The 15,775-nt window shown below is 36.2% G+C and overlaps 2 protein-coding genes and 1 long non-coding RNA gene across 3 annotated transcripts; all 3 read right to left on the bottom strand.

Moving 5' to 3' along the window:
- Positions 1–625: 625 nt before the first annotated feature.
- On the bottom strand, positions 626–1,885 carry LOC145823245 (uncharacterized). Its single transcript, XM_082922835.1, has 2 exons — positions 998–1,885; positions 626–802 (listed from the first exon to the last, which is right to left on the bottom strand). Exons 1-2 carry the CDS (start codon positions 1,883–1,885, stop codon positions 626–628), a joined length of 1,065 nt encoding a protein of 354 aa, XP_082778961.1.
- A 2,073-nt stretch (positions 1,886–3,958) lies between these two features.
- On the bottom strand, positions 3,959–4,585 carry LOC114272488 (uncharacterized). The gene has a single exon (XM_028214212.2). It carries the CDS (start codon positions 4,583–4,585, stop codon positions 3,959–3,961), a length of 627 nt encoding a protein of 208 aa, XP_028070013.2.
- Positions 4,586–11,813: 7,228 nt separating this feature from the next.
- Positions 11,814–15,124, bottom strand: LOC145824471 (uncharacterized). The gene is made up of 4 exons (XR_014365988.1): positions 14,184–15,124; positions 13,980–14,085; positions 12,743–12,912; positions 11,814–12,029 (listed from the first exon to the last, which is right to left on the bottom strand). It is a non-coding gene; the product is annotated as an uncharacterized LOC145824471 (long non-coding RNA).
- Between the last annotated feature and the right edge of the window lie 651 nt (positions 15,125–15,775).

Raw genomic sequence — 15,775 nt, 5'->3', positions numbered from 1 at the left:
GAATGTTCGGGAGCCAAAACACGCAGTTCGGGATCCCGAAAATGGGCTGTTAAACACCGAAAGTGGCGTTCGGCCACGAAGTGGGTTTCTCAGCCCCCAGTGTCCCTCAAAAGGGAGAAAATAAGATGTATGCCAAAAATCAGAGCAATAGGAGATGGTTAAGCGGTCCCGAACCGAGGCACACGGCCTGACGGCCCCGAAAACCGGGAACCGGACTCCGAAATGGGCAAAATGACCTACGACCACCAAATGTAGCCTACGGACATTGAGAGATGGTCTACGGGACCTCTCCCTTCCCTCAGGAAAAGAAACAGAGAAAACCGAGTCTGGTTCGCGAACAGAGGCAAGGCACAGAAGAAGGTTCGGAAGTCTGGAGGTAGGGCTCACTGCCGCGACTCTGAAACTTCTGAACGAGCACATTATGCAATATCACCAAGTGCTTAACTGGTGACGTCTGAGTCTTAAGGTCGGTCAAAAATGGGGTGTCTACAGTCCTCAGCCAAATTGCTGCTTTCTCATTTCTTTCTTCTATCAAATCAAGATCTCAGGCAATGAATGCCTCATTTGTTCCATTCTTCACTCCCTAGGTTCTGATTATAGGGATGCTGATCTCTAGTGGGATAACTCATTCAGTACCATATACTATGGCAAAAGGAGATTCTCCAGTAGACCTTCTCGACGTAGGCCGATATACCCATAGAACACTGGGCAATTCCTCCATCCACTTGTCCTTGGCAGCTTCTAGCTTTTTCTTGATTCCTTCCAAGATGGTCTTATTCGATGTTTCTGTTTGTTCATTGTTCTGGGAGAAATAAGGAGTGGAATAATAGTTCTTGATCTTGTATTTCGCACAGAAGTTTCTGATCAACTTGTTGTCGAATTGAGTGCAATTGTTTTCTAATATGGCTCTTGGGATTACAAATCTGGTGATTATGTTTTTCGAAGTGAGATTCTTTACGTCCACATCTCAGATTTTGGCTAAGGGTTTAGCCTTTACCCATTTTGTGAAGTAGTCAGTTGCTACTTGTAAAAAATTCATTTGTCCAGTTGTTTGGGGCAATTGCCAAACAAGATCCATGCCCCATTGGGCAAATGGCCAAGGATTGGACACTAGATTCAGATCTGCAGCTGGCTGGTGTATCAAAGGTGCAAACTTTTGACACTTCTCACATTTTCTCACGTAGGCTTTAGCATCTTTTTGCATGTAGGGCTGCCAGTATCCCTGAGATATGGCTCTGTGAGTAAGTGATCTACCCCCAGTAATGCTTCCACATATTTCCCTATGGATCTCATACAGGAAGTCCTCAATTTGGAATGGATACACACATCTTAGAAGGGGTCCAGTGAAGGACCTTCTATACAGATGGCCTTCTGGTGATAGACAGAACTTCGCCGACTTCAATCTGGTCTTGTACGCTTCTTTTCTGTCTGTTGGCAGCCTGCCATCCTTGAGGAACACAGTTATGGCGTCCATCCAGCTTGGACCCATCTTCACGCACATTACTTCGTATTCTGTTACTAGGGGCTCTATACTTGGGCTTGACAAATAATCTACCATTATAGTTCTTGCCTTACCTGATTTCATTACACTGGCAAGGTTTGCCAAGGCATCGGCGTGCATGTTATCATCTTGGATAACCTGCTGTAGCTGGCAGCTTTCGAAACGTGTTAGCAGCTTGACAACCTCTTTAACGTATGTTATTATCTTCTTATCCCGAGCCATGTACTTGTCTGCTGCTTGATTTATAATGAGCTGGAAGTCACAGAAGACTACCTCCTTGTCGGCTTCCATAGCTGCTGCTAGCCTCAGTCCAACAATTAGTGGCTCATACTCTGCTTCGTTATTTGAGGCCTTGAATCCTAAAGGGGTGGAATGTTCTATCATATGCCCATCTACTGGTACCAAAACCACTTTTGCCCCTGCTCTTTGCCAGTTTAAGCTGCCGTTGACAAAGAGGCGACATGAGTCGCCGATGTAAATATTATAGGGTTTTAGCCTTTTTTTTTCCATTCTTTTGTTCTACCGACGTGGGGTTCCATGGCCCCAGTTGGTTTTCTTCTTCCTCTCTTGGACATCCTTGGACGCGGCTCATCGGTGCTGGCCTTGGGATTGCGCTAGGAGAGAATTTTGCCATAAAATCGGCTAAAACTTGGTCCTTGATTGCTGTTCTCGGCCTGAATTCTAAGTCATACTGACCTAGAACTATAGCCCATCGATGTACTCTGCCTGTCAGGTCTCCATGCTGTAACAGGGACTTTAATGGATGTTCAGTTAGCACCACAATCTTGTAGGCTTGAAAGTAATGGTTCAACTTTTTCGAGGCCATTACCAGGGCCAATATCAACTTCTCCAGAGGCAGGTATTTGGTTTCTGCATTTGCTAGGGTCTTGTTTACATAGTATACTGCCTTCTGTTCACCTTCTTCGTCTCAGATTACCATCACACTCATGGTGTGGTCTGAAACTGCCACGTACAAGAACAATTCTTTCTCCGGTACCGGGTTTGACAACACTGGTTGGGTTGTCAGGTACTTCTTCAAGTCGGCCAAAGCGACTTCGCATTCTTGTATCCACAGAAAGTCTGTGGTCTCCTTCAATAAGCCTAAAAACTGTTTGCATTTATTTGAACTTTGGCTAATGAACTTGTTCAAGGCCGCTACCCTTCCGGTCAAAAATTGGACTTATTTAGTTGTTGTCGAGCTCTTCAAGGCAATGATAGCCCTGATCTGATCTGGGTTCGCTTCAATACCCCTTCTAGTAACCAAGTACACTAGAAACTTACCACATCCAACTCCAAATGCGCACTTCGAGAAATTGAGTCGAAGTCGGTATGATCTCAGGATATCAAAGACCTCTTTCAGTCGGTCAGATGGTTTCCAAGTTTCTTGGTTTTAATAACCATATCGTCTATGTAAACCTCCACTGTCCTCCTAATCAGATGTTTTAACATCTTGGTGAACAGTCTTTGGTATGTCGCTCCTGCAATCTTCATCTCAAAAGGTATTACTCTGTAACAATAGAGTCCTTTAGGGGTGATGAATGTTGTCTTTTCTTTCTCCAGGACATACATTGCCATTTGGTGATAACTTCTGTATACGTCTAGAAAACTCATCATCCCATGCCCTAATGTGGCATCTACCAATTGATCAATCTTGGATAGTGGGAAACTGTCCTTGGGACAAGCCTTGTTCAAGCTCGTGAAGTCCACGCAGACCCTCTACTTCCCATTCTTCTTCTTTACTACCACTGTATTAGACAACCAGGTGGGATAATTCACTTCTCTAATGACCTGTGCCTCTAGTAGCTTGTCTACTTCTTCCTCAACTGCCTGTATATGTATCAATGTCAGTCTTCTTGTTCTCTGGACAACTGGTTTTGCCGATTTGTTCACATTAAGTCTGTGACAGGTGACCTCGGGGCTTATCCCCGGCATCTCATAAGGTGTCTAAGCAAACACCTCTATGTTCTCTCTCAAGAAAGCCTCATCAAGTTTTCTTTCTTCTTCCTTGGCTAAGCCAGAGCTGAGGAGGAACAATCGTTCACTATCTCCTTCTTATACCAGAAGCTTTTTCAATGTTTCTTCACTCTTCTCGGCAGGTGCTTTGCCAGCATCATCCAAGACCTCGTGGTCTTCGCTTTCAATCACTGCATTCTCCACTTCTCTTACATTATAGGTGTACTTCATTGTTTCCATAGAGTAATTTTTCACCTGTACTTGGTCCCCATTTACTTTTTCAACCCCTTGCTAAGTTGAAAATCGCAACAGTTGGTGTAGCGTTGAGGAAATAGCCCTCATTGTATGCAACTATGGTCTTCCTAGAATGATGTTGTATGGGGAAGGAGTATCTATCACAATAAACTCCGTTACTACTTTCTTGTTTCTTGCCTACACCTCTAAATTTGTGGCTCTAAGAGGCCATGTCGGCGTCCCATTGAATCCGACCATAGGGCTGTCTGATTACTCTAAATCATCCGGGTGGAGGCCAAGCTCTTTGTAACATCTGACATATTTGATGTCACAAGAGCTACTCCGATCAATCAGTATGCGTCTCACTTGGCAATCTCCAATCTTCAGAGTTATCACCAGGGCATCATTGTACGGATGCTGCACTGCATCCAAGTCGACCTCAGTGAAAGAAATAACCAGTCCTTGATATTCATTTGTTCTGAGCTTCTTTTGCTGGACCTGATATACATGTTGCAAGTGCCTTACTCTCTGGGTCTCCCCTCGAACTTCATTCTTATTGACCTTCGAGTGAATCATATTGATTACTCGAGGTCCCTCCACTTGCTGCGGTGGTGGTAGTGGAGGTGGTGTTGTTGGTATTCGGGGCAACCTTACGTGCTTTTCCCTTGTCCTCGCCTTGTCTACTAGGTCTCTTAGGTGACCCTGTCTGACTAGATCCTTCAGGTGTGACTTCAGAGCCCTGCATCCCAAAGTTGGGTGCCCATCCTCATTATGATAGACAAGATGCTTCCTAGTACTCCTGACCATGAGCTCGCCAGGGATCTTCTCCGGTGCTTTGTAGTATGACTGATTCTTAATCCTTTCCAAAACTTTATAGATCGGGATCCTGAATACCATGTTGACTGCCTACGTAGCTCTCGTTCCTGTTTCTGGCCTGTCAACGTCGGCATTCCCTCAGCCTCGCTTCGGCGAGCTGTTTCTCCTTTCTTACTTCGGTGTCTTCGTTTCTTGTGTGTCTTCCTCTACTCTGGCATACTTTTTAATTCGTGCCATGAGCTCTTCCATGCTCTTCGGTAGGGTTTTTTAAAGTAATTTCCAAAGCGAGCAATTATCATTCAGGCCGTTCTTAAAAGACACGACCGCCAGCTCCTGGTTACAAGCTGGAATTCAGTTGTACATCTCATAGTATCTCATGGTGTAAGCCTTAAGGCCTTTGTTATCGCTAATCTTCAAAACCAATAGGGAGTTTACCCTCAGTGGCTTCGATCTGTTCGTAACAAACCTGGCCACAAACATCTCGGTCAGGCCTTCCCAACTCTTTACACTTCCTTTTGGCAACTTATGGAACCAATCCGATGTTATCTCCCTGAATGACGATTGGAATACCTTGCACAACAGTTGCTCGTTCCTGCTCCACAAAGCCATTGAATTCAAATACAAACCAACATGAAAGTTTGGATCAGACTTACCGTCGTAGATCTGAAACCTCAGCATGTTGAATCTCTTCAGTGCTTCAAACGTATCCAACTCTACTGAGAATCGCGTCTTCGACCGAACATTGGACGTGATCTCGACGTTGAGCCTCTTCCTCTGGAGGTAATCTCTCAAATCCTCCTTTGTTCTATAGGGAGCTTGGCTATTAATAGACTTCAGTCTCTTTGGCGTGTTGCTCCCGATGTAATTGTGCGTCTTCTTTAGGAGTGGGAAGCGAATATACCGATCCGCCCAAACCAACTGAACCGATCCGATCCGCCGCATTTTGGATGGATGCATGATGACGAGCAGACGGTTGCAGATTAATTTTTTCCAATCCACCTAGTTTTGGACGGATGACGGATTTGAGGTTCCTTTGGCCGCAACCAAATCGCCAAACCGCGAGAACTCCTAGTAATTTGTAACACTTTTTGTTTTCAATTTGTTTAAATATTCTATTTGTATTTTCAATTGAAAAATAGTTTAAATGTTTTCTTGAATATATTCTGTTGAAAAAGAACTTTCAATTTGAATATATTTTTTGAATTGAAAAAACTATATGTATTATTTATCTATATTTTTTGGTTTTTAAATCTAATTCTAAAAATGATAAATAAAAAAGATGATATATGCTAGTTGGTTTTGTTTTCAAAAATAGATATAAATGTAACAATACAGAGGCATACAATCTCTACTACTGCTCTGTTCATGGTTTTGGTGGTTTGAATTTTTTTTTTATATTTTAAAAACCACATATTGTAATACTTTATGTGGATGAGGCATACTGTGATTGTAATATATGGATGAGGCATGCAGTGATTGTAATATTTTAAAGTTTCAAACTTTATTTCTTTGGATAAAGCATGCAGTGATTGTAATACTTTTTTAAGTCATTGACTGTAATACTTTTTTTTTTTTTTTGAGGAAGTGCACAAGTTGAATTATGTTGAAAATTTATAAAATTTTAAACCGCCAAACCAATTCGCATCCATCCGCCAATCCGCTTAATCCACATCTGTTGGATTAGCGGACGGATACGGATTGATTTTCTCCAATCCGTCAATCTGGTGGACAGATAGTAGATTGGAGGTTCCGTGGGTGCAATTGATCCGCGCTCATCCTTTGTAATCTTGGATTTCCTTTCGTCTACTGAGACCTTTGGTTCTGTCGAGACCCCTTGACATAGGTCTCTTTGGTCCGTGGTGCCCTCTGTGACTCGCCCCGTACTGACTCTGTACGTCCGACATCCTTTGATGGCTGATGTGAGTTTCCTTGTCCGTTGCCCTGTTGTGGGACAACTAAGATTGCCTTCTGTCTTTCTTTCAGGGTATCAGTCTTAGCTACTGGTGCCTATGTCTCTTGCAATTGGAATGATGGCTGTATTACGTTGTTTTGCATCATAAAGTTGACCACAGTCTGCAAGTCTGTCAACTTGTTTGCCATGTCCTTTATCTCCTCATCCCTTCTCAAGCATCTATTCTTCCATACCTGGAGGTCACTTTCATTGTAGTTTTCATCTCTACCTCCATTCTTCGGGCCATTACGCCCTTTTTCGTCATCATTCACCCCAGCATTCAGTTCTTGTAGGCCTTCATTACGATTCTTTTCTCTAGCATTAGGATCCACATGTTCTTCTTCCTCACTGTGGATGTCATCCTCAATTCTGTTTTCCTGCCCGTTGTTGGCTATCTATTCTCCTTAAGTCCTCACAGACGGCGCCAAATTGTGGGTGTTGATTTCTGACCACACAACCAAACAGGAAACTTAACTGGAGAGCATCGGCAAAATAGATTGAGCCAACTATCTGTCAACAAGAAGATGAGAATACCGCGGTGGTTAGTCTACCCGGGGGCACTCCGACGATCAAGTTAGTAAATCTTATCTCTCACAGATATCAATACAGTGCTTAAACTCACAAGTAAAACTTACCTTAGACCCACGAGGGTATCTCACTTTTATAACCAGCAGTGACCTAGTCCCCTAGAAGCCTCACTTCATTGGACTCCGGCTCAATACTCATTTTGGACTCTCGGCTAGATAGGGATAAACTCCTCATGAGCCTCATCCTTATCGAGACTGAGAGCCGCTTCTGTTCTAGGACTCTTATCCCTTATCCGAATACTTCGGGATTCCGACATTACTACAGAACATCTTGGTAATGCCATGGTCACATTCGCAACATGATTCATTTATGTGGCACTTTAGCCGACATCTCAGGGCTATCTCAGCCACATGGCGCCGTTCGTAAAATACTTCCCCACATAAACTACATAATAAATGTGAGTCAATATATTTTTGTGATCGTAATATTTTTCACCACATTATGGACTAGAATCCAGATATCACAACCTTTGATTTTATCACTTTAAATAAAAATATCAATCAAGGTGATAGTGATATTTCAAAAAATATCACTACCACATTATTTTTATAAAAAAAATCTAGATAAAAATTATTATAATATGATGATGAACTCCATGAAGAAAAATTCTAGGCTATTTTTTTTCTTTCTCCTCGGCTTTGATGTTGACGGAAGGCCTCTTTTTGAAAGTCAAAAATTAATTTTTAATTTATTTTAGATCATATTATTTTTATTTTCTTTTAAAAAAATTAAAAAATTAACTCTTAACCAATCCCTCCGAATAATCTTAAATCATGGGCCTTCATCTATACTATTATTAAAAGCCAACAGGAAGTTTGGAGTCCTGAAGCCTTGCTTAGAAAATTTTTCCTCTTTTTCCTAAAATGATCATAACTTCTTAAATAATTATATTATTTTTACACTTATATCAATTTGTAGTTAAGGGTAACATGATAAATTCAAACCAATTAATTTCACTGTCCTACGTTTCCAAACTGCACAGCAGTTAATTTTCGGTACAATCTCTCTCACATTTCCAAACTGCACAGCAGTTAATTTCCTGTACAATCTCTCTCTCTCTCTCTCTCTCTCTCTCTTTGTGTTTCTATGTCTACAAGTTTGGCATAAGGGTCTCTTTATCCATGGCTTCATCTTCTGATTTCGAAACCTCCTCAAACAACATTCCATACCAGGGTATGTCAAATTCTTTACAAACCCATTTTCTATGTCATGTTCATACACAAACATATATATATATATATATATATATATATATATATATACAGACTCTTTTTTTTTTTGTCTATCTTTCTGTACATTCATGCGTTCGTTCTTGACAAGCAGATCTGCAAAGAAGCAAGCTTTGTTTTGGTGAAATCGGATGGGCAATGCAAACGGAAGAGAAGATTTAGCCAATGGCGGTCCCGACGATCCCTCCACAGGATCCAACGGTGAATTGCGATTCCGCTCTAATTACTTGCCAAACTCCATTCCTCCTCCTGCACGTCTGCCTTCTCCTGATTTGATGACCAATTCCCCTCCGGCGAGCCCCGCTCGCTTTCGATCCCCGCTCATGTTCGTTCCTCAGGTTTCTTCTATTCACTTCACTCCACTTCTTCAATTGATAGATTATGTGAATCATTCGAAGATCAAAATTGAATTTTTTATTAGTTTTTGTTTATTTTCTGATTTGTTAGATCCTTTATTTTAGTAATTTTTTTAAACTCTTTTACTCTACCAAAAAAGAAGAAGAAAAAAAAGTAGAGTAGGGAGATTGATGTAATAGTGACTTTTATTGGTGTGGCCAAACGATGCCGTGTTCATTTTTTATGCTTATCAATCTGTTTGGAGATGATGCTAAATAATGGATTTGTTTCAAATTCTTGATTCGTTAATGTTAGCACTTAGCAGCAAAGCAATATAAGGGTTGTGATTCTGCAGGATTGGATTGTCGTGATGAGAATGTCCTCAAAAAACACGTCGTTCTTTTATCAAAACAAAGACGGTGTTGTTTATCCTTGGGAAACTTTTCAAGGCTTTTTTTTCTCTGAGTTTCGTTTTATATAATTTTGATCAATTAGTGTGTGTATATATATATATATCATATCAAATTCAAAAAAAGTTGTGCGATTAAATATATAAATAAATAAAAAAATAAATTGAATATAAAAATAATTTTAGCCAAACTCAATATTCTTAATTAAATAAATCCTCATTCTTAACTCAAAGAAATTTCATAAATATGAAAAAAAAAAACTCAAAGAGATGTGTGTATATATATCATATCAAATTCAAAAAAAAAAAAAAATTATGCAATTGAATATATGAATTAAAAAAAAAAAAATTTGAATGAAGATGTATTAAAATTTTTATCAATTGAAAATTAGTGTTCCTTAATTCAATTTTTATTGACTCAATCACATAATTTTTTTAAAAAAATTATGCACACGCATCGCGTGTGCCCTCACCGCTAGTAATCCTAAAAGTCGTGAAGTACTGGATGGCGAATCTACCAAAAAAGTTTTCTCACAATGGGTAACTGACGGAAAAAAATAAAAATAATAATAATTACAAATTAAAAAAAATTATTCAGAATTTTATTCAAAAAATTCAACATGTGTTTCAAGTTTAAACTAGGAGATTTACATATAAATCTTAATAGATAAATTTATTGTCTAATAAATTTTATGATAATTAATAATTTTTTTTTATCAAACACTATTAAAAAAGTTACTAATTGTTAATTTTTAGTTACAGTTTAAAAATTTTATCTCAAAAAATGTCACTAATTATAAATTTTAACGATAATTTAAAAAAAATATTAATAAAAAAAGTTGCTAACTTTCAACTTCCAGTAACAGTTTAAATTTTTTTTGTCATAGTAAAATGTTACTAATTGTAAGTTTTAGCCATAATTTATAAAAACCATGACAAAAAAATTTAATAATTATCAATTTTTAGCGATATGTAAAAAATCTTCACAAAAAAATATTTTCCACGATGATTTTATCGAGATTTATTTTCAATAAAGACTTATTAGAACCTATTAGAACTTATTTTCAATAAATCTACCTATTAAAACCTATTAATTATTTAGCTAAGTGTAGGATCCACCACATAACAATTAAATCATCCATCATACAACAATTACATCTATACCAAAACATAAATTTTCATGGCACAATTCACAACAAAATTCTGAGTTCATGGATTTAGGCCAAGTTTGGCATGATTAAAAAAAGACAAAAAGTCAAAAAGTTACTATCTTATTTAAGTCACATTATCTTATTTAAGTCACATCACCTCTCTAACACATCACTTCAAACCCAACCCGTATTTCATAAAAAGTCAAAAAATACACTTATTTAGTCTTCCCAAACTAGACCTTATTTCAAAAAAAGAAAAAAAGAAAAGAAAACAAACATGAGTTATCGTTTTCTAGGGCACAGACAAGACAAGAATAGAAAGCCCAACTAAAAAGTTAACTCTGTGTACTTTAGTCATTGTCAGGGTAAGTAGGGTTTTGCTTCAGTCCTTTAATTTTGTCTAAAAAATATGGTTTCTAAGCCGCGGTTTAGCATTTATATTAGGGGTAAATAATTACAAAAGGATAACTTGGTGTTTTAAAAAGTTGATAAAAAGTTAATTTTTTAATTTTTTGATTTTTTTGGAGACTTTTTTGGCAAAAAATTAGATTGTTTTAGATAAAAAAGTTGACTTTTTTGACTAAAAATACTAAAAAGTCAAAAAGTTGACATTTTACCCATCTTCTCAAAGTGTCCCAAAATTGATTACAAAAATTAATAAGATAAAATATTATTTTTTTATCTATAATCATTACATTTTTTCTCTCACAAAAGTTAAAAAAGTTTCAAAACAAAAACCAAACGAAGCTAAAAAAATCAGGTTAAAAAAGTCTCAATACAAAAAAATTGACTATATTAACTAATGCCAAACAAGCTCTAAATAATTTTCAACCTAAAGTTATATTTAATTTATTAAAATGAAATGGGATGAAACAATTATTTCATCATAATATTTATCTTTACATTTGATTTATTGAAAAATAATAATAAATATTAAAAATGAAATTATCATTCATTATTGTGAGGGAATAGTTATTCTATAAAAAGACTAAGAAATGATAATTTCATTTCATTTAATTTTATTTCAATGAACCAAATAGTATATTAGTAATTTAAAAATGAAAGTTTACAATTTTTTTTAAACAATTGAATTGGTGAATTATTTAAAAATATTGGATGGTTGTTTGCCAAATGTATAAATTATTTATAGACTATTATTTGACTATACATTGTAGTAATTTTCAAAATTAGCAACGTTTAAAAAACGCCACTATAAGTCTTCAAGACTCTGTTAAAGGCTAAAGACGACGTTTATAACTTTCATCGTAGATACGGTCGCCGTCTTAGGTGTACGACGTTCATAAAATGTCGCTAATGACTTTAACCGGCGTTTTTTAAAATGTCATAAATTCTCATACATTCCGTTATGTGAAATTGCCACAGTAAAACGCTGACCTCATATGATGACATTTATTGACATTTTTTTACAAAAACACCATCTTTTCTTCTTTAAAATAAAAATAAAAATATAGCACTGCTATTTATATAAAAAAAAAGGTATAATTTCAATTGCACTAAATCTGCAAAATATAGCTTCTCAAAAAAAAAAAAAAAAAAAAATGCAAAATAAGGATTCAATTTTCAAATTGCACTATTAGCTAAATAAAATCAAATATGAAAGTCAAGGATTCTATACACAAGCACATAAACTAAAAATAAACCAAACAATTTTAATTCCTCTTCCAGAATGTTACAATTTTACATTTGACAAACAATAGAATAAAAACTGTAACATTTCCTACCTATCTTTATCAACCACAAACCATTACTCCAAAAAAATGTCAATAAAAAAACCATCAAAATATTGGATACCTCATTCATGGGCCAATGCTTATTTTAAGGAACAAACTGGCCAATGCTCCTATAAAGAAATACCGGAATTAGTAATAAGAAAAGATAGAAAAGAAACTAACCAAAAAAAAAAAGATAATAAAAATTTAGCAAATTATAATCATAAATAATAAATGACTTGTGACCAAAATTCAAAAGTCAACATCAAAATTCTCTGTATATAAAATAAAGTGATCCTAAAATCTTTTTCCTTTTTTTTTTTTTAATTTTCTAACATGCATGCATTTGCAGCATGCCATATGTGCAAATGTAAAAGATATACAATACTGCACCAACCTTAATACTATTGTTAATTGACGGAGGAGAGCCGTAATTCCAAACTTGAGGCATAAAAATTGAAGTAAATAATAGATCAGAACAATTAAAATCCTTATTCACAATGTTCATGAACCACCAAGAAATAATAAAATTGCAACATGTAGTAATGAAACATAACTGAAACAAGATGAATAGGCAACAAGATCTTATTTATTGGCCTAGAAAATATACACAGAGTTATTGTGAACTAGATGAAACACAAATTTTGAACCAAGCATGACTTGTGCATAGGCCAATGTATCCAACCGATGTCACAGTATGATATAAAAATAAATAATAATAAAAAAACCTCCCAAATGATATATTGCAATGTAACACAGATTAACAAAATAAGGAAGTAATATTATTTACACCTTTATGTGAAGGAAATAGGGCTATAGTAATTAGTAATGCAGTAGAACTTACTAATTGATGACTCAACTAGGCCCTGACCCAACTGCTTAAGGCCAGTAAGATAAAACCTCCCTTCTTCATTTAGTTGCTTTGGATCTCGTTTCTGGTAAGTCCTTTGGCAAAAGTCGAAGGTTGAACTTTACCATTCCACCCGAAACAATTATCTTTCGTAGACCACACCTCTGTAAAAGTAAAAAAGCAGCACACTTAGGCACAGTCAAGGCTAACAGAAGGAAAAAGCTTAAAACTTCAACAAGAAGATAAACAACTCTTGAACTCACCTTAACATGATTACGCAATTTCAATAACATGATTCAACCCTCTATCCTCTAGTGCCCATACACAATGCACACAACAATAAGGACAATACCATAAATTATATTTGTTGTAAATGATTAAAAAATATTTACACATAAGAATTTGTTCTTTAAGGCCATATATAGAAAAACAAACATAGATGAAGGCCAACTTTTTCCTCAATCAAGGCATCATATATAGTGGGATCCAACTTCAGCTGCTTTGTTCCTTTGATAGTTTTTAACCTAATAATTACATGTCTTATGCTTTTACCATATCCACTTGTCACACTATGTTTCTTCTGGGGAAAGCTCAGTCACCTAGAAAATAATACAACCAAAACACATCAGGAAGTGGAACCAAAACTACAAGGACAATAATATGCAAAAAGTCAAAAGATCCTTGGACAAAATAAACTATGATTGATAAAAATAAATAGGGGCAACTTGCCTCTCCTTCATAAACTTCCTTATTTTCCTTGATGCATGGACCAATTGCACGACAAAAATTTTCCATTAAAACCTCAGTTTTCTTCACTTTTGAAGAATGCACTTCTGGTCTAACCATTGGGCAAAATGGAACCTACAAGTCATAAGAAATGGGGAAAAAAAGTAATAGCTCAATGACTCTGCCAAGGATTAAAACATTAGGGTTGTGCTTGGATACAGGATTTGAGGAGTGCTTTGGGGAGAGAAAGAGAAAAGAAAGAAATAAAAGCTTTTTTTTTTTTTTTTTTTTTTTTTCCTTTTTGGTGTGCACACTTGTTAGCAAAGACATATTGAAGCTAGGAACTCGGAATATAGGTTAAGTTATTTGGCATGAATTGGAACTAATGCTTGTAGTTATAAAGCAGATTCACAGAGATCGGTTACATGAACAAAAACAAACAACATCAGATTTACAAATCAATATTGAATAATATTAAACAATAATAATCAATAATTTTTCTTACCAATGGCTCTTGACATGGCAAGAAGACTGAGAACCCGTGGGCCGTCCTAGTATATAACTCGCCATCTGGCGGCTTGGATCCTGCTCAGCTTATCTGGCCGATCAGGCTTCAATCCAAACAACACCAATTTCATATTAACAAACGAAAATCATAATAACAACAAATCAGGACTGTCCGTTGATTTAGCAATCAACGAGAGCTAACCTTGTGATCGGTTGAGAGAGGGATGGCCTTGCCGTTGCGGCACAATACAGCTTTGGAATCTCGCAGTTGGCAACAATGATCTTATCGGGAGTCACGACTACGACAACTACCGTTGATCCAACTATGTTGCACTTTGGCGTTTGGAGCTCACACTAATAATCGACGCGCAAAACGCTGTCATTCTATGCAATCACCTCATTGTCCATGCGATTGCAGCTTCTCTCTATCACGATCTTCCACTCCTCTGTACTCGAATCCTTCTTCTCTATCTCTTTCTTTACATGTTCATGTCACCGATCTCTACACTTCATCGCCACCTACAAAGAAATCAAATACCGATTAACACTTATTAATGAAAAACAAAATAAAAACGACTTGCTTGAAATCTTGTTGATCAGCAGATCTAACAAAATGCAAGAGAGATCAGATCAGATCGAGTTTGGATCTTGATCATATTAGATCGACTTTCTTATTCGATTTCAGATATGCAATTTGCGAGAGAGATCGAGTTCGAGTTCGATGAAGAAAAGCTAAAGCGAGAATAGATCTAACAAAATGCAAGAGAGATCAGATCAGATTGAGTTCGGATTTCAATCAAATCAGATCAACTTTCTTGTTTGATTTCGGATCTGCGATTTGTGTGAGAGAGAGAGATTGCGTTCGAGTTCGATGAAGAACAACTAGAGTGAAAGAGATCGAGTTCAAGTTCGATGAAGAACAGCTATAGTGAGAGAGATCGATATTGATCGTGAGCGAGAAGAGCAGTTCATGAGAGATTGTGTTACTTTTGGTAATTGGAATGGGGTTAAGTGTCTGTTAAGTTAAACAGACTTGGCTTATTGAGACCATCAACAGGCATCACGCCTTGAAAAACGCGTTGACTATTGAGATATATCACATCATTTTATAAAATGTCTTGATTCAAGTGCTATCATAGGCAACTTTTCTTGTAGTGATAACAGTTACAATTATATGCGGAGAAATAAGAATTTTTGTCTAAGTTTTTTTTTTATTTGAGATTTTTTAAAGTTAAAATTTATCAACTTTTACAATTCAATCTACTATGTCACGAAAAAAATGTGAATAAACTAATAATATTAATAATAAAAAAATATTCAAAATTTATCTCAATATTAAAATATGTAAGAAAGTCAGTGCCCATTTTTTTAGTTCGCTTTGGATCCCAAAAAAGTCAGGACTAGTCTTGGCCATTGTGTCATTTTGATTCCTGTAATTTCAATTAAATAAATTTTGACTTAAAATTTTTTATTTTGTTTCAAATTGGTCCAATTGCTAGCATTTTTTTTTAATTTTATTATTATAACAAATGCGTACAATAATATGTGTCATACTTTTAGAAGTAAGATTATAAATTTGATCAATTTAGTGACTTAACTTTAACCAATTCAATGAAAATTTTCTGTTAAAAATCCTATTGATGTAAAATCTAAAATTAAGGGTAAAAATTAAGCCAATTGAAACTCTAGAAACTAAAATGACACAAATAGTAAAATGTAAAAACTACTGATGTAATTTGCCCTTCTAAGTAACATGTTTTAATTTCTATGGAAAATTAGTAAAACATTCCTTTC

This window comes from Camellia sinensis, chromosome 4, assembly GCF_055761805.1.
Source record: "Camellia sinensis isolate YWXY chromosome 4, ASM5576180v1, whole genome shotgun sequence".
Taxonomy (NCBI): Eukaryota; Viridiplantae; Streptophyta; class Magnoliopsida; order Ericales; family Theaceae; genus Camellia; species Camellia sinensis.
Note: the sequence above shows the minus strand (reverse complement) of the source record. Positions and strands in the feature narration are given on the sequence as shown.